Genomic DNA, 19,159 nt, shown 5'->3' with positions numbered 1-19,159 from the left:
TCATCATCATCATCATCATCTGCCATTGCCAGACATCATATGTAATGGGAAAGCATCCCTTTGTAAGGCCCTGTTCAGTCCCCCAAAGTAATTATTATTCTTAAAGTCATTAGGGACAGTTTCTTGGGTCTCATACTCAGCTTTTCATATTTTTTTTCAACCTCAGCCCCTTCCCCTTCTTTTTTTGCCTCAGGCAGACCAGCGTTTTTTCTCCCACCCTGGACCTTCCACAGATATATAAACCTCCCTTGCTTAGTTTTCCAATATACAGCACAACCTCTGAGGATGCCTGCCATAGATGTGGGAGAAACGCCAGGAGAGAATGCTTCTGGAACATGGCCAAGTAGCCTGGAAAACTCTCAGCAACATAGTGATTCTGGCCATAAAAGCCTTTAACTTTCTGAGTCCTGTTGGAACCTCCTTCCTTCCTTCCTTCCATCCATCCACTCGGGCAGTTGACCGAAAGATTGCTGACCGAAAGCAATCTGCTGACCGAAAGATTGATGGTTCAAATTCAGGGAGCGGGATGAGCTCCTGCTGTTAGCCCCAGCTTCTGCCAACCTTTTATTTATTTATGTATATCCCGCCTTTCTCAACCCCGGGGGGGGGGGGGGGAAGACTCAAGGCGGCTTACAAACGGCACTACATAGTGCCTACAACATAAAACATAAAAAGTTACATTAAGTTTAAAATAGGTAAAGGTAAAGGTTTCCCCTGACATTAAGTCCAGTCGTGACCGACTCTAGGGGTTGGTGCTCATCTCCATTTCTAAGCCGAAGAGCCAGCGTTGTCCGTAGACACCTCCAAGGTCATGTGGCCATGGGCATGACTGCATGGAGCGCCGTTACCTTCCCGCTGGAGCAGTACCTATTGATCTACTCACATTGGCATGTTTTCGAACTGCTAGGTTGGCAGGAGCTGGAGCTAACAGCAGGCGCTCACTCTGCTCCCCAGGTTTGAACCTGGGACCTTTCGGTCTGCAAGTTTAGCGGCTCAGTGCTTTAACACACTGAGCCACCGGAGGCTCCAAGTTTAAAATAAGCATACATAAAAAACTTATTTAAATGTGTTCAAAAACATGCAAATGTGAGTAGATAATTAGGTACAGCTCCTATCGGCAGGAAGGTAACGCGCTCCATGCAGTCATGCCAATGGCCACATGGCTTTGGAGGCGTCTGCAGACAACGCCGGCTCTTTGGCTTAGGAATAGAGAGTGACACGACTAGGCTTCATGTCAGGGGAAAATGTTACCTTTTACTCTTAATACTATTTATATTTATTATTCATGCCCTGTAGGCTCCTTCAGTGGGGACCCCCAAAGGTCATCTAGCCCACCTCCCTCAACCCCAGGATCCTGCCCTTTCCGTCCCAAACCACTTTGGACCCCTCCATCCACTTCACTTAGGCAGAAAAAATGGAAGGCAAAGAGACAGAATGGGGGACGATGCCTGGCTTGACAGCAGTGTGTGCGAAAAAGCCCTTGGAGTCCTCGTGGAGAGGAAGATGAACATGAGCCAACAATGTGATGCGGCAGCTAAAAAAGCCAACGGGATTCTGGCCTCATCAATAGGGGAATAGCGTCTAGATCCAGGGAAGTCCTGCTCCCCTCTATTCTGCCTTGGTCAGACCACACCTGGAATCACACTGTGTCCAATTCTGGGAGATGTTGACAAGCTGGAAAGCGTCGAGAGGAGGGCGACTAAAATGATCAAAGGTCTGGAGAACAAGAATCCCTATGAGGAGCGGCTTAAAGAGCTGGGCCTGTTTAGCCTGCAGAAGAGAAGGCTGAGAAGAGACATGATAGCCATGTACAAATACGTGAAGGGAAGTCCTAGGGAGGAGGGAGGGGGCTTCCTTTCTGCTGCCCTGCAGACTAGGACACAAGGAAACAAGGGCTTCAAACTACAGGAAAGGAAGGAGATTCCACCTGAACCTCAGGAAGAACTTCCTCACCGTGAGAAGGGCTGTTCAGCAATGGAACTCTCTGCCCCAGGGTGTGGTGGAGGCTCCTTCTCTGGAGGCTTTTAAGCAGAGGCTGGATGGCCATCTGTCGGGGGTGCTTTGAATGCGATTTCCTGCTTCTTAGCAGGGGGTTGGACTGGATGGCCCATGAGGTCTCTTCCAACTCTACTATTCTATGATTCTATGATTCTAAGAAGGAAGTGAATCAGAGGGAAATCCCCCCACCAGATTATGTCACAATCCCTCCTCCTCCTCCTCCTCCTCCTCCTCCTCCTCGTCAGACCAAGGCCAGTTCCAGCCAAGCAGCTTGCCTTGTGCCTTCCTCCTCTTCCTCTTCCTCGGCCGAAGTCATTGCAGGTGAGGAGGGGGCTTCTCCAGGGGTCCTGCCTCTCTCCCCCCCTCCCTCTCCCTCTCCTTCAAGCCTGGGGGAGGGGGGCTCTTCTTCCTTTTATGGGAAACTAGCATAGGGACCCAGCGATGAGTCATGGGATGCTTTTTAAGTTATCAACAGCCTTTGTTTGGGTCCGGATTTCCTGTCCTATGGCTCTCTAGGTCACTATGGGTGGACTACACTCCCATCACCCCTTCCTGAAACCCCACAAGTGTTTAGAGGTGGTCATTCGGGGGTGGGTGGGGGGTGGGATGTGCCAAGTTTGGTCCAGATTCAGCCTCGGTGGGGTTCACAGGGCTCTATGGGTGTGGATGGGCTGCAGCTCCCATCATCCTCTGCCCACAGAGCCCAGCAGTCCTTAACGATGGTCGTTTAGCAGGGTCTGTGAGCCCATCTTGGTCCAGGTCCGTTGTTTGCTTGAACAACAGGTCTCTCTGGACGTGGGAGCCATCTTGGGAAACACATACGTAGATAGATAAGCAGATATCATGACTTTGATTTATATCTATACTAGCATTGCTCGGGTTATTTGAAGAAGTCATTTTTTAATTGTACAAAATGCGTAAGGTTTTGGGTGAACCACAACTCCCACCATGTCTGGTGAAACTCCATCAGTACTTAAAGTCTGTTATGTTGGGCACGTTTGCTCTGGATGCATCATGGGTGGGGTTCAATGTGCTGTAGGTTGTTAACCCCAGAAAACTGCATCGGGACTTAAAGTTTGTTATGTTGGGCAAGTGTGCTTTGGGTGCATCATGGGTGGGGTTCCTTGTGCTCTCTGGCCGTAGGGTAAACTACAACTCCCACTCGGGTGAGTCAGTCTCCTGAAACCTCTCCAGTAGGTTGAGTTAGTCCTGGGAGTTCTGTGTGCCAAGTTTGGTCCAGGTCCATCATCGGTGGAGGTCACAGTTTCCCTGCTTGTGGGTGAACTACAACTCCCAGAAAGGAAGGTCACTTCCCCCCAAACCCATCCAGTAATCAAATTTTGGCCTATCAGGTATGTCTGCCAAGTTTAGTTCAGATCTGTTGGTACTCTCTGGATGTAGGTGAACTACAACTCCCCTAAATCAAGATTAATTTCCTCCAAAGACCTCCAGCATTTTTTGCTGGTCATGGGGTCTCTGTGTGCCAAGTTTGGTCCAGGTCCATCATTGGTGGAGTTCAGAGTGCTCATTTATTGCAGGTGAACTATACATCCCAGTACCTACAACTCCAAAATGTCCAGGCCAATTCCCTTCAAAATCTGTCAGTATTCAAATATGGGCTTTTTGGGTATGCATGCCAAGTTGGGTCCAGATCCATCACTGTTTGGGTTCATAGTGCGCTCTGGATGTAGGTGAACTATAACTCCTATAAATCCCTCCAAAGACCTCCATTATGTTTTGTTGGTCATGGGGGGTTCTATGTGCCAAGTTAGTTCCAGGTCCATTGTTGGTGGAGTTCAGAGTGCTCTTAGATTGCAGGTGAACTATGCATCCCGGTCCTTGGGCCCTCCAGGGGTTTTGGACTCCAACTCCCACCATTCCCAACAGCCCCAGGCCTGCTACTAATACTACTACTACTACTAATAATAATATGCGGAAGCGTGCTGGGCCCATAACCCCTTTGTCAGCGTTGTGAATAAACTTACATTGACATATCATAGATAGATACATCATAGAGTACAGCGTATTTATCCTATCTATGTCTGGATGGCCATCTGTTGGGAGGGCTTTGGTTGTGCCTTGACTTCCCGGCTATAGGGCGTTGGGCTGGGGGGGTCTATGTGCCAAGTTAGTTCCAGGTCCATTGTTGGTGGAGTTCACAGTGCTCTTAGATTGCAGGTGAACTATACATCCCGGTCCTTGGGATTTTGGACTCCAACTCCCACCATTCCCAACAGCCCCAGGCCTGCTACTACTACTACTACTACTACTACTAATAATAATAATAATAATAATAATAACATGCGGAAGCGTGCTGGGCCCATAACCCCTTTGTCAGCGTTGCGAATAAACTTACATTGACATATCATAGATAGATACATCATAGAGTACAGCGTATTTATCCTATCTATGTCTGGATGGCCATCTGTTGGGAGGGCTTTGGTTGTGCCTTGACTTCCCGGCTATAGGGCGTTGGGCTGGGGGGGTCTATGTGCCAAGTTAGTTCCAGGTCCATTGTTGGTGGAGTTCAGAGTGCTCTTAGATTGCAGGTGAACTATACATCCCGGTCCTTGGGATTTTGGACTCCAACTCCCACCATTCCCAACAGCCCCAGGCCTGCTACTACTACTACTACTACTAATAATAATAATAACATGCGGAAGCGTGCTGGGCCCATAACCCCTTTGTCAGCGTTGCGAATAAACTTACATTGACATATCATAGATAGATACATCATAGAGTACAGCGTATTTATCCTATCTATGTCTGGATGGCCATCTGTTGGGAGGGCTTTGGTTGTGCCTTGACTTCTCGGCTACAGGGCGTTGGGCTGGGGGGTTCTATGTGCCAAGTTAGTTCCAGGTCCATTGTTGGTGGAGTTCAGAGTGCTCTTAGATTGCAGGTGAACTATACATCCCGGTCCTTGGGATTTTGGACTCCAACTCCCACCATTCCTAACAGCCTCAGGCCCCTTCCTTTTCCCCCTCGGCCGCTTAAGCGGCCGAGGGGGAAAAGGAAGGGGCCTGAGGCTGTTAGGAATGGTGGGAGTTGGAGTCCAAAGTACGAATATAAATAGCCCGACCCAAACCCAATCAAGAAGCCATGAGATCATGCCTCACACACCTGGCCTCTCTGTCTCTCTCTCCTTCAGGACCTTCTCCTTGTCCTCACAAGACCCCACCCGGCGCCATGGGTTCCCCCAGCACGGTCAAGGCGGAGGAGGGGTCTGCCATGGTGACCCTCGACGGCTGTGGCGACAGGAGCGGCCCCACCGCCATCCACATCCACATCAACCAGGAGTCCTGCCTGACCTCCCTTTGGAAGGGCGTGCAATTCATCCGGCGCTCCTCGCCGCCCGCCCACAAGGAAGCCGGGGCGACCAAGACCACGTTGACCCCCAAGGATGGACCCAGGGCCAGGGCCGGATCGGACGGGGAGCAGAAAGTGCTGGGGGTAAGGAGCCACTCGAGACGAAGAGGGACTCGAGTGAGATGGGGTTCTTGTGGGGCAGAGGTGATTCATCAGGATGGGGATTTGGATCTGTGAGGACACAGGACTCTGCACATGCTCTTCACCCACTCTAGGTCAGAATTGGGCTAAATGAAGCTCTTGGCTTGGACGCTGTGTGTCGTGTTAGAACAGTGGTTCCCAACCTGTGGTCCGTGGACCACCAGTGGTCTGCAAGAACTAAAATATGGCCCGCGACCTCACTGTTACTACACGGTTGCGACGAGACCAACTGGTCTTGCGAAACCCTCATATAGTGCTAAGGGAACGGGGATGTCGGGAGGGGAGAGGCTGACTCCCCATGAAAGGCAGGTGCAACAACAAGCCTCCTGACTGCTGCTTCTCTTCCTCCTCCCATTCCATAATACTGTGTTTCCCCGAAAATAAGACAGTGTCTTATATTAAGTTTTGCTCCAAAAGTTGTGCTACGTCTTATTTTCAGGGGATGTCTTATTTTTCCATGAAGAAGAATTCACATTTATTGTTGAACAAAAAAAATGAACATTTATTATATACTGTACAGTAGTTGTCATCACAAACCAGCACAACCAGACAAACTGGGAATCCTATCAAGAATTTCTTATTACTACTAATATTTCCATGTACAACACTCTATGGTACGTATTTACCAATCCTGCATGCTCTGGCATTGTTTGGCAGGCGCTGGGCATGCTTCCAAACAAAAACTTTGCTAGGTCTTACTTTTGGGGGAGGCCTTATATTTAGCAATTCAGCAAAAGCTCTACTAGGTCTTATTTTTTGGGGGTGTCTTATTTTCGGGGAAACAGGGTAATAATAATAATAATAATAATAATAATAATAATAATAATAATAATAATAATAATAAAAACTTTATTTATACCCCGCCACCATCTCCCCGTGGGGACTCGGGGCGGCTTACATGGGGCAGAGGCCCAAACAACACAAGCACAAAATATAAGCAACATAATACAATATCAAACAGATAAAACAGTAATGCAATATATCAATTAAAACAACAATACAGGATAAAAAATTACATTAAAAGCACATCAAAGGATAGATGATTAAAAACCCTCTGGGGCTGATTAATTAATGACTGTATCTCCGAAAGCCTGCTGAAACATCCAGGTCTTCAGTTGTTTCCTGAAGGAAGATAGAGAGGGAGCCAACCTAATCTCCCTGGGGAGGGAGTTCCAGAGTCGGAATGGGGGCCACGGCCGAGAGGTCTGCAAGAACTAAAATATGGCCCGCAACCTCACTGTTACTGCACCGTTGCGACGAGAGCAACTGGTCTTGCGAAACCCTCATATAGTGCTATGGGAACGGGGATGTGGCGCAGGCTGGTAAACAGCTGCTGCAATAAATCACTCTGACCATGAGGTCATGAGTTCGAGGCCAGCCAGCCCGTGGCGGGGTGAGCACCCGTCAATTAAAAATAAAGTATAGCCCCTGCTCGTTGCTGACCTAGCAACCCGAAAGATAGTTGCATCTATCAAGTGGGAAATAAGGTACCACTTATAAAAAGTGGGGAGGCAAGTTTAACTAATTTACAACGTTGGAATGAGGAAGTGCCATCAGAGTGGATGATGAAGCAGCTGCTCCCCCCTGTGGCCAGAATCGAACATCCCCTCAGGAGAAGGTTAAATTGCCTCTGCGTCTGTCTGTCTGTTGCTGTGTCTCGATGTGTTTATGGGCATTGAATGTTTGCCCTATATGTACATAATGTGATCCGCCCTGAGTCCCCTTCGGGGTGAGAAAGAAGGGCGGAATATAAATACTGTAAATAAAATAAATAATAAATAAATGTCTGGAGGGGAGAGGCTGACTCCCCATGAAAGGCAGGTGCAACAACAAGCCTCCTGACGGCTGCTTCTCTTCCTCCTCCCATTCCATAAGGCGCCTGGAAGCTGGGGCGCCTTGGTGTCTCGATTTTGAGGCCTGTTCCTGGGGTTATTTGGGGTGTTGATTCAGAAAATGGCATTGGCAGACCACATCAGCTCTGGATGATCAAATATGGCTTCCTGTGGGCGAGCAGATGGCGACTACTGGGTGGCATATGTTCTGTATCAGAAACTAGAGCTGATGTGGTCTGTGCAATGCAATTTTCTGAAAGTATTTATTTCGTATCAAAAGCATTGCATTAGTATAAAACTGATTAAAATGGAGGGAACACCAGCAGCGAAATAATTGTTAACCAAAAAAAGGGCAACAGCAACCACATTGTCTGTAGCTTTCAACAATTCTTTCTCTGTACATGAGGCAGGAAATTGTGGGCAAGCGAACAGATGCAGAGTTGTGTGTTCTGCTCCACAGTCGCACAAGGTGGAGGATTCTTCTAGGTCGTGCCATTTTGCCAGGTTGCCTTTTGATCTGCCCACTCCGCTCCTGAGTCTGTTCTGGGACTTCCAAGTTGCCCATTTTGGGTTTGTCCCTGGAGGAAGGAAGACCCTCGTGGGGGGCCATCCAGTTGGCATTGCCTGGTTTAGCTGCCCAGAGGGATGCTCTTGCTGTTGCTGGGGGGACATCCAGAGGAGTGAAGCTTTTCCTTGATTTTATCATTTATTTCCCTTATTTATTATGCACATATATATGCAGGTCCTGTCTGTCTGTTTTATTGCCGATGAGCAATATGCCATTAACGAATTCATCCTATTGAAGAATTATGTATTGATGTGAATTTTCATTTTTTTTTATTTGTACTATTTTTTTCGCTGTGATTTGAGTCTACTGGGAAGAGGCCGATAGGCATGCAGAGGGTGGCTTTCACATGGCAGCGGGAGCCGGGCCAGGCGGCATTGGTTTGGGGCTGCGGTCCACGCCATGCCGCCCTCCCGAGGTGCCCAGCCCTTCTTTGCTTGGCCTTGCAGGGGGCCCTGATTCTCCTCGGCGCATTCTGCGTGGCCCTGGGCGTTGAGATCACGAGGGGCTACACCCGAGTGGTCAACAACTTCGGCTTCGTGCCCTACCGCGTCGTCCTGGATGGAACCGCCTTCTGGACGGGGAGTGCGGTGAGTGTGGGTGTGGGTGGGGCATTCGTGGTGATCTCTATGGCCCCCTCCCATTAGTGGCACCAGGAGAAAGGGAAGCACATTTTTACTCAACTTGGGAGAGGTCTTCCAACTGGGCATCTTGTGGATGGAAGCGAATTGGGAGTGGAGGGGGGCATTACATCACAAAGGGGGGGGGGCATCTCAAAGGCAGGAGAGGAGGGTTTTGGCCCAGCTGGATTTAGCTTACTTTGCAGTTTCTTTCCTTCGCAGTTCATTGTCGCTGGCATCTTTTCTGTGGTGGGAGCCAGACGCGGGGGCTTCTGGGTGAGTATGTCATAAGTACTTTTAAAAGGTTCTTTTATTCCGCTTTGAGTGAGACAGGTTGTATTAGGCACTTTCAGAGAAAGAAGTAGACACAGACTCCTGTATTGGGTTTTAGAATAATTACTAGCTGTGCCCGGCCACGCATTGCTGTGGCGTTGTCTGGTGGTGTTGGTGAGAAATTGTTGAGGTAGTGGTGGTATTGAATGTCTGTTGTATGGTTGTCTTTATGTTTAGTATGCATTTGGTTGTTTGTGTACTGTGAAAGTGGTGAGGATAGAGGACACTGTTTATGTTGGATTAGTGAGACTCTACTGTATATTTGTAATCTTATATTATCTGCCTAGAACTGCCCCTTCTACACAGCTGTATAAAATGCACACTGAAGTGAATTATCTGGCAGTGTGGACTCAAGATAATCCAGTTCAAAGCAGATAATATAAGATTCTAAATAGGTAATATAGCTGTGTGGAAGGGCCTTGAGTCTACACTGCCATATAATCCAGTTAAAATCAGATAATCTGTATCTTATAGGCAGTGTGGAAGAGGCCTGAGGCCTAACTGTGCCTGTCCCCTGGACTGAGTAGGTTGCTAGGAGACCAAGTGGGCGGAGCTTAGCCCTCTAACTGGCAGCAATTGGATAAAAACAATTACAGTAGAGTCTCACTTATCCAAGCCTCGCTTATCCAAACCTCTGGATAATCCAAGCCATTTTTGTAGTCAATGTTTTCAATATATCATGATATTTTGGTGCCAAATTTGTAAATACAGTAATTACAACATAACATTACTGCGTATTGAACTACTTTTTCTCTCAAATTTGTTTTATAACCTGATGTTTTGGTGCTTAATTTGTAAAATCATAACCTAATTTGATGTTTAATAGGCTTTTCCTTAATGTCTCCTTATTATCCAAGATATTCCAAGCTTCTGCTGGCCCGTTTAGCTTGGATAAGTGAGACTTTACTGTATTCCTTTTCCTCTAATTAGGACTTTATTTTTCTTTTCTTTTTGTTGTATCAACCTAGAGCTGTGGATGATGGGTTGTGTTGTCAAATTTTGAGGTTGGGGGGGCCTTTAGTTTTGTTGTTTTGTCCGCTGCCCTGATGCCATCACTCTTTTATATATATAGATATTGGTCACATAGGGAAAAGGGGATATTGCATCAACAGTTACACATATAATCTAACATTCATTCGTCATTCATTCCTCAAGCATTCTTGCCATCCTTCTTGTTGAGGTTGATCAGCTTCTTGAGAGGAGACGGCTGTTCATCGTGGTGTTCAGAAACTGGTGTTCAGCTGGTCTGACACACCTTTCCTGAGAGCAAAGGGTCCTTTATGTAGTATTTTCTGTTGATTTGGTTCTGAAAGTTGTAAATTGCTGACAGACAGCTAAAATCCGTTGATTCCATCAGTTCCTGGACAGATGTATACATTGCTTAATTAGCTTTCCTTATCAAGGAGCCTTGTTTGCTTCCTTAATAATGTTGACAAACGTAAGGAGCCACCATGTTGACTTCCTTACTTAAAAGAACCATTGTCTTTCGCAATGTAAACAAGTTGGTTTTCCACCAAGAGTTAATCAAGCCAGCAATGTCAAGAGTTAATCATTTGTCACAGGTCTCATCAGCAAGTCCATGAATTGTAGTTTTCCAGGCCTTATTCCTTAGGATGGTATCTTCAGCCCAATTAGGCCACATTCATACACCTTTCTCACTCAAATCATACATAATATATATTTCATAACATTAGATATTTTATGACAGAGTAAAGGCGGGGGGAGGGTGCCACGTTTGTGGGGAGAGTCCCAGGGTTGGAGGCTGGGATACTGTGTCCAGCGCATCACAGTTTGAGAAGGAACTTGGACAATGTCCAGAGGAGGGTGACCAAAATAGCCTGGAAGCCAGTTCCTATGAGGAGCAGCTTATTACGGATTGATGATGATAAATGGAAGCGCTTACGTGTGCCCACGATCTAGAGCAGGGGTCCCCAAACTTTTTAAACAGGGGGCCAGTTCACAATCCTTCGGACCATTGGAGGGCCGGACTATGGTTGGCCACCGAGCAACAACAACAACAACAACAACAACAACAACAACAACAACAACAACAATAATAATAATAATAATAATAATAATAATAAGGGTTGGAAGAGACCCCTTGGGCCATTTAGTCCAACCCCTTTCTGCCTTTGTGCACCAAAAGCACAAGCAAAGCATCCCTGACAGATGGCCACCCAGCCTCAATGTTAATAATAATAATAATAATAATAATAACAACAACAATAATAATAATAATAATAATAATAATAATAATAATAATAATAATACAGGGTTTTGGAACACAATACTCCTGACCTCACAATCATGTTAAAAAACAAAGTATAGATTGTCGATGTTGCAATCCCAGGTGACAGCAGGATTGAGGAGAAACAACTGGAAAAGCTGACATGATATGAGGATTTAAATATCGAATTACGAAGACTCTGGCACAAGCCAGTCAAGATGGTCCCAGTGGTGATCGGCACACTGGGTGCAGTGCCTAAAGGCCTTGGCCTGCACTTGAACACAATCGGTGCTGACAAAATTACCATCTGCCAGCTGCAGAAGGCCACCTTACTGGGATCTGCCCGCATTATTCACCGATACATTACACAGTCCTAGACACTTGGGAAGTGTCCGACGTGTGATCCAATTCAATAGCCAGCAGAGTGTCTGCTGTGGACTCATCTTGTTGTGTTTGTAATAATAATAATAATAATAATAATAATAATAATAATAATAATAATAATAATAATAAATAATGGGAGAAGAGACCTCTTGGGTCATTTAGCCCAACTCCCTTCTGCCCTTGTGCCATGGGGGCCGGATAAATGGCTTCGATGGGCCGCATCCGGCCCCCGGGCCTTAGTTTGGGAACCCCTGATCTAGAGTCACCCACAGAACAATAACATGCCACTCGGGTTTGCAGGACAAAGAAATACTGGAACATTACTGATTCCAAGAGATCAAAAACAGTAGTATTTACAGTGGTCCCTCTGATCACTTACATAAGCTGACAGTCATAAACAGTCCTTTCTCAGTCCACAAATCTGCTTCAGAGAAGGATACAGTCCTTGTTCTTCACCCTCTTTTCTCAGCAGCAAACAGGCCTCAAAATAGCAAGGCCTTTCTGAGTACACTGCTCTCTTCACCAGCAATCCTCAGTCAGCATTGAAAAACGTGCCCAAACTGGTTCTGCAGCAGCAGAACCAAAGTAGTATCAAATCAGTCCCCAGGTCTTTGCAGGTTCAGCCAATCAGCTCCATGCACTTCATTTTCCAGTTAACACACACAACACAGTGTCTTTGCAAATCATGACACAGCTTAGTACATGTGGAAGTAATCTCAGAGTCTTAGTAGACCATAAATTGAACAGAAAAAGCCCATGCGATTCTGGGCTGCATCCATACAAGCCTAGTGTCCTTGATCAAGGGAAGCACTTTCCCGCTCTCTTCTGCTTCGGTCAGATCTCCCCGCCTGGAATAACAGCCCTGTCTCCAGTTCTGGGCAAAGCGATTCAAGAAGGAGATGGACAAGATGGAACTATCTAAGTACTATAAAAATCAAAAGAAAGAATGTTGGAAGTGTAATACGAAAATTGGGACTTTCTTACATGTATGGTGGGAATGCAAAGAGATTAAGGGTTTTTGGAAATTGATCCACCAGTATTCAAAAAAAAATCTTAAAAAAGAACTTTGATTTCAAACCTGATTATTATTTGTTAAACATTACGGATTTTCATTTAGAAAGAAATGAAGATTTTTTTATATATATATAACAGCAGCAGCAAGAGCCTCAATAGCTCAAAAATGGCGTACGAAGGAAATTCCGTCTGAAGACTCTTGGATCATCAAATTAAGGGATTACATGGACATGGACACTATGACTTTTTTATTACAAGACAGTACAAAAAACAAAGGACAGATTGGACACCAGTCAAAAAGTTCCTACAAGAAAAACGCCACATTACCTTTGAGTAGATGGCTTTAATGACATTAGTCATGCTAGGAAACAGAGCAGTGTGGAAAGCAAGGAAGAGGGCCTAGGAAATATGTGCTATAATTTCAAGGAACTCTAAACCCTGTGGAATCGAATGGAAATCACTTCCCATTGCCTGGTTATTTCCAAAAAATTTTCTCTTTTTTCTTCTTCTTAATTTTTTTATTTTTTATATTATTTTTTATCTTTTTTCCCCCTGCCTTACTTTTCCTTTTTCATCACTAACTCATCTTTCCTAGTATCCATATCTTTTCTTGCCATACCCTCTTTATTCTATTTCCCCTTCCCCTCACAATTGCAATTAGCAATTATGTTTTTGTTTATGTTTTCGTAAATCCTGTTGAAAATGAATAAAAATTATTTTTTAAAAAAAGGGGGGGGGGGGTCCAGACAAGGACCACCAAGATGGCCAAGGCTTGGAAGCCACAAATCCCTTTGAGGAGCAGCGGAGGAGCTGCAGATGTTTATCTTGGAGAAGAGAGGGTTATGCGGGGCCACGAGAGCCGTATTCAAATCTGTGAAAGGATGCCCTGTTGAGGAGGAGAAAAGCGTGTTCTCTGCTGCGCTGGAGACCGGGTCTCAATGGATCCATGGATTCAAGGTGCAGGAAAAGAGCTTCCACCTGAACATGGGGAAGAACCTCCTGACAGCTAGAGCTGTTCAATAGTGGATTATGTTGAATAGTGGATTAGCCACTACTGAGTCCTTACGGGAAGAAAGGTGGGGTATTCATCAACTTAACAATAACAACAATTACGATAATGTGTGTGGTGGAGTCTTCTTCTCTGGATGTTTTTAAGCACAGGCTGGATCTGTCCCTAGGGCCTTGATTGTGGATTTCTGCCTGGCAAAATGGGGTCGGACTGGATGGCCATCAGGGATCTTCCAACCGGAGGATCCTATGACTCTGGCCTCAGTTTTGCTCCATCTCACACACTCCTCCTCCTCTTCCTCCCACTCTTTCCTTGTGCCTCCCCTTGTCCTCAATGCCCTGCTCCAGGTCCACGTGGCCACCTTCTTCAACCTGGCCAGCATGGTGACGGGCTCCGTGGGTTTCGTGCAAACCCTGAATGAAATCATGCACTTCAGATACTTCTATATAACTGACTATATCTGTCGGAGCCTGGAGAGGAAATCTTATGGATGGCTAGAGGGGACGCCGAGCTACATCCCTGACAGAAGCTGGCTGGAGAGATGCGAGATGTTTGTGGAGTCATTCATGGTGAGCAAGTTGGGGGGGGGGGGGGGGGTCACCTTCTGGGTCGGATTGAGGCCCTCCATGCCTTGACAGGCTGCACAGCCTTCTGGGAGTCCTGCAGTGGGCGTACTGGCAGGACTGGGGATGAAGTCCTTTTGCTTTGGGGTGGGCTGGTTGGACATGCTCTGGCTCAGACACACATGAAAACTATGTTCCAGAACATGGCAGGCATTTGTGGTCGGGGAGTGGTGGGTGGTGTTCTCCATGATGTTCTGGTCTTGTTCCCAATCTATTCCGTGTCTTTCTCCCTCCAGATGTTCAGCTTTGAATTGCGGATCATGCTCCTCGTCCTTGCCGGTGTTGCTGTTCTGATTTCCCTGTTCGGCCTGGGATATGGCCTCCGGCTCCTCTGGCGCCGCTTCTGGGTACTTTTTTTTTTTTCCGTGTCAGGAGCAACTTGAGTCGCTTCTGGAGTGAGAGAATTGGCCGTCTGCAAGGACGTTGCCCAGGGGACGCCCGGATGTTTTGATGTTTTTACCATCCTTGTGGGAGGCTTCTCTGAGTACTTGAGGCAGAGGGAAGGAAGGAAGGAAGGAAGGAAGGAAGGAAGGAAGGAAGGAAGGAAGGAAGGAAGGAAGGAAGGAAGGGAGGGAGGGAGGGGGAAGGAAAGAGGGAGGGAGGGAAGGAAGGAAGGAAGGAAGGAAGGAAGGAAGGAAGGAAGGAAGGAAGGAAGGAAGGAAGGAAGGAAGGAAGGAGGGAGGCTGGGAGGAAAGAAGGAAGGAAGAAAGGAGGTCTGTTTGTGGGAATCTCTTGGGAGCCTTTGCAGCCCATCACGGGGAGGACCAAAGCAAGCACAGAGGAGGAGACCTGACCTCCGCAAAGGAAGAACCCTTGGATTAACCCAAGGGCAGGCAGCATTGGTGGCACCATGTCGCCCTGAGTGGGCCGGTCCTTCTCCTGAAAAACTACGAGCGCAGTGTATATGAGCCTACAGTAAAAAACAGGATGATAAATATGCAGGTTAAAAAGAAAGGTAAGTAAACCTGGCTTGTGGTTTGTAATGTGGCACTTTATTATGGAGTAACCAGCAAAACCACTGAACCCAATCACACCAAATTTGGCCACAAAAGTCATAGTCATCCAAGGTATGCCTTTCAATAAAAAAACCTAGAAAATAGTCCAAATTACAGAGCATGAGGAAGAGCCTTTCTCCCACTAACTGCCAGTTAGAAAGGTAGGCTCCGCTGCCCTTAGCCTCCCCCCCCCACTGCCTTTAGGCCCCACCCACTTTGTATCCTAGCAACTCCCTCAACTAAAATGGCGCTCCGAGCAGAGGCAGAGTGCACTTAGGCATCATCCACACTGCCTATAAAATACAGATTATCCGATTTGAACTGGATTATGTGGCAGTGTCGACTCAGGGCCCTTCCACACAGCTATATTACCCAGAATGCCAAGGCCAACCAAGATTTCCCCTAGATGGAAAACCTGCACGAGGCTACTTTGTCCCATTCAACTGGCCTATCGAGGATGGCCTTTGTAGAAAGCGGCCAAGCTTTCAATCTGCAAGACTATTCAGTACAATTCAAGCTGGCCAAACAATGATTCCCCTACAAAGGAAGTAGCCAGGCTTCAAGGCGGCTCTTTGATTGAGGGTGCTACTCCAGAAAACGGCCAGGCTTTGAGGCTGGAAGGCTATTTGCTGCTATTTCACCTGGCCAACAAATGATTCCCATAAGCCACAGCAACGCGTGGCCGGGCAAAGTCCAAAACACCTGGAGGGAAGGCCGAAGCTTGCCCATACCTGATGCTTGTTTGCTTCCAGCAGCCACACCTGAGCAAACATAGCCTGGCACAAATTTATAGTCCTCATCAAGGACTTGGTCAGGAAGATGAGCTGGCAGGGAGAATCCCTTCCTCTATTGGTTTCTTCATCTGCCTTTCACTCTGTTCTTTCTTCCTATCACCTTCCTTGCTGAGCTGGTGCTTTTTAGAAACAAATCTCTTTCTATACAGTGTACCTGAGGACAAGCTAAGGCTCGGTCCTCTATTTGTCTTGTTCTCCTTTGAGTATGGAGAGACGAGATATCTGCGGTGGGTTAGTTAGATAGATATCTAGGCTTTTTTATGACCCCAAAACTTCTACAGTCTCTCTTCATTCAGAAACTAGGAGCAAGGAGATCGTTCGACAGGTTTATTTATTATTCTTCCTTTCGGGTGGAGAAACAGAAAGAAGTGCCTCACCAAAAATGGGACGCCGCTTAGTTTATAGTTAAAACTTTGAGCATATTTTGAGCATGTGCACAGCTTTTTTCCACTGAACGCTGCCTCATCTTTTCTCTTCCTTTGTTCTCTCATCAGGGGGATTGATTTTGTCATTTGGGAGTTGTAGTTGCTGGGATTTATAGTTCACCTACAATCAAAGAGCATCCAGAATTCCCACCAATAATGGAATTGAACCAAACTTGGCACAATGAACTCCCATGACCAACAGAAAATACTGGAAGGGTTCAGTGGGCATTGACCGTGAGTTTTGGAGTTGTAGTTCACCTACATCCAGAGAGCACTGTGGACTCAAATAATGATGGATCTGGACCAAACTTGGCACGAATCCTCAATATGCCCAAATGTGAGCACTGGTGGGGTTTGGAGAAAATAGACCTTGACATTTGGGAATTGTAGTTGCTGAGATTTATAGTTCACCTACAATCAAAGAGCATTTTGAGCTCCACCAACGATGGGATTGAACCAAACTTGGCACACAGAACTCCCATGACCGACAGGAAATACTGGAAGGGTTTGGTGGGCATTGATCGTGAGTTTGGGAGTTGTAGTTTACCTACATCCAGAGAGCACTGTGGACTCAAATAATGATGGATCTGAACCAAACTTGGCATGAATACTCAATATGCCCAAATTTGAACACTGGTGGAGTTTGAGAAAAACAGAGCTTGGCATTTTGGAGATGTACTTGTTGGGATTTATAGTTCACCTCCAATCAAAGAGCCCCTTGAACCCACCTATGATAGAATTGGGCCAGACTTCCCACACAGAACCCCTATGACCAACAGAACATACTGAAGGGATTTGGGTTCTTAAGACCATCAGAAATATGTGTTCTCTGATGGTCTTTGGCGACCCCTCTGAAATCTCTCTCGCGACCCCCAGGTTGAGAAACACTGCCTTGGAGGGTTACACAGTAAGTGAATGAAGATCAATGTGTTGTCGAAGGCTTTCATGGCCAGAATCACAGGGTTGTTGTATGTCTTTCGGGCTGTGTGGCCATGTTCCAGAAGCATTCTCTCCTGACGTTTCGCCCACATCTATGGCAGGCATCCTCAGAGGTTGTGAGGTATGGATGAATGAAGATCCTTCCTTAGTGCTGATCCGGTGCTTTCTCTCCTTGCAGGCCAGGGTGGACAACTGTGACTACAACGCCGTTGTGCAGCAGGAAACACCCCCACCGTATGGCAACGAGGAAGATCCGGAGAGAGGGGGGGACGCTGCTTGAGCCACACCCCATGTGCCCCCCTCCCCTCCCCTTTCTGTGCAAATGCCTTAATTATATCGATGGCCCCTCTGGGCACACTATGGTGGGGCACTGTGTAGTCGTGAGCACATGCAAACCCAATATCTAATGCATCAATTTCTTCCTATTTAGCGGAAAATCCCACGTGCACCTCCCCTCTCTCTGTGCAAATACCTTAATCATATTGCAAATTATGGGGGAACGCCATGTAATCATATATGCAGTGTATCATTTTTTTTTTCATATTTAGCAGGAAACCCAGTATTTTGCATAGAACCAACAAGACAATTTTGTATGCGGATGAAGAGAAAGCCCGATGTGATCAGTATCGTCTTAAAACTTGTGCAATTTTCAGCTGGCTGGCTTTTGGAGGGTGACCTTTCCTTCTGGCTTCATTTTATAGAATGCTGAATAAAAGCTGGGAGTGAATTCCTTCCCTTTGGCGTCATTATTGTCTGGCTTTGCTCCAAGTCTGCGCATGGGCCTGTTTCAGCGGCAGGCCTCCCTTTGCTGGGCCTTAATGCCTCCGCCTGAGCAGAAGGGCTGCTCTTCTGGAGCCCCAGGCTGAACATGCTTGGTGGTCCTGGTCCATGTTTCACATATTCCACGTGCTTTTTGCCTTGAGCTGGGAAGGTCAGCCAAAGGGGAAGGGGCTCTCTTAATTCTCTTTAAAACAGGCTTCCTCTCTGAGAAGAATCTGCGGATGCCTCAGAGTGCGGTGGAGTCACGTTTCTTCTCCAGAGGATTTCAAGCAGAAGCTGGTCATCTATTCGGAGAGCTTAGATTGCGCCTTTCTTTAAGCAGGAAGGGGCTAGACTGGCTGACTATTGGGTCTTTTCTAAATCTAGGGTTCGATCATGATGGTGATGTAGTCCCCTTCCTTCTCCGAAGAATTTTAAGCAGAGGCTGGATGGCCATCTATGGGGAAGGCTTAGACAGTGCCCTACTGCCAGGCAGGCTGGATTGCCTTTGGAGGTCCCTTCCAACTCTAGGATTCTATAATAATAATAATAATAATCATCATCATCATCCCAGGAGCAAGCCATCAGAACAAATGCAATTAAGGCCAAGATTGAAAAATCAGCTGATGACCCAAAATGCAGACTGTGCAAGGAAACCGACAAAACCATTGATCATATCCTCAGCTTCTGTAAGAAAATTGCACAGACGGACTATAAACAGAGGCACAACTATGTGGCCCAAATGATCCATTGGAAGTTATGCCTCAAGTACCACCTCCCAGTAGTAAAGAACTGGTGGGATCACAAATCTGCAAAAACATTGGAAAATGAGCACGCAAAGATACTGTGGGACTTCCGAATCCAGACTGACAAAGTTCTGGAACACAACACACCAGACATCACAGTTGTGGAAAAGAAAAAGGTTTGGATCATTGATGTCACCATCCCAGGTGACAGTCGCATTGACGAAAAACAACAGGAAAAACTCAACCGCTATCCTGCGATTTCCTGCTTCTTAGCGGGGGGTTGGACTAGATGGCCCTTGAGGTCTCTTCCAACTCTACTATTCTATGATTCTATGATTCTATCAGGACCTCAAGATTGAACTTCAAAGACTGGCAGAAACCAGTGC

General features: G+C 46.6%; 1 protein-coding gene across 1 annotated transcript; it reads left to right on the top strand.

Annotated features, from left to right (window-relative positions):
* The first annotated feature begins 2,150 nt into the window (after positions 1–2,150).
* On the top strand, positions 2,151–18,002 carry tmem176a (transmembrane protein 176A). Its single transcript, XM_062958224.1, has 7 exons — positions 2,151–2,319; positions 5,150–5,451; positions 8,355–8,495; positions 8,748–8,801; positions 13,840–14,061; positions 14,352–14,462; positions 17,447–18,002. Exons 2-7 carry the CDS (start codon positions 5,188–5,190, stop codon positions 17,546–17,548), a joined length of 894 nt encoding a protein of 297 aa, XP_062814294.1. The 5' UTR covers positions 2,151–2,319; positions 5,150–5,187; the 3' UTR covers positions 17,549–18,002.
* The last annotated feature ends 1,157 nt before the right edge of the window (positions 18,003–19,159 follow it).

The sequence above is a fragment of the Anolis carolinensis genome, chromosome 6 (genome assembly GCF_035594765.1).
Source record: "Anolis carolinensis isolate JA03-04 chromosome 6, rAnoCar3.1.pri, whole genome shotgun sequence".
Taxonomy (NCBI): Eukaryota; Metazoa; Chordata; class Lepidosauria; order Squamata; family Dactyloidae; genus Anolis; species Anolis carolinensis.
Note: the sequence above shows the minus strand (reverse complement) of the source record. Positions and strands in the feature narration are given on the sequence as shown.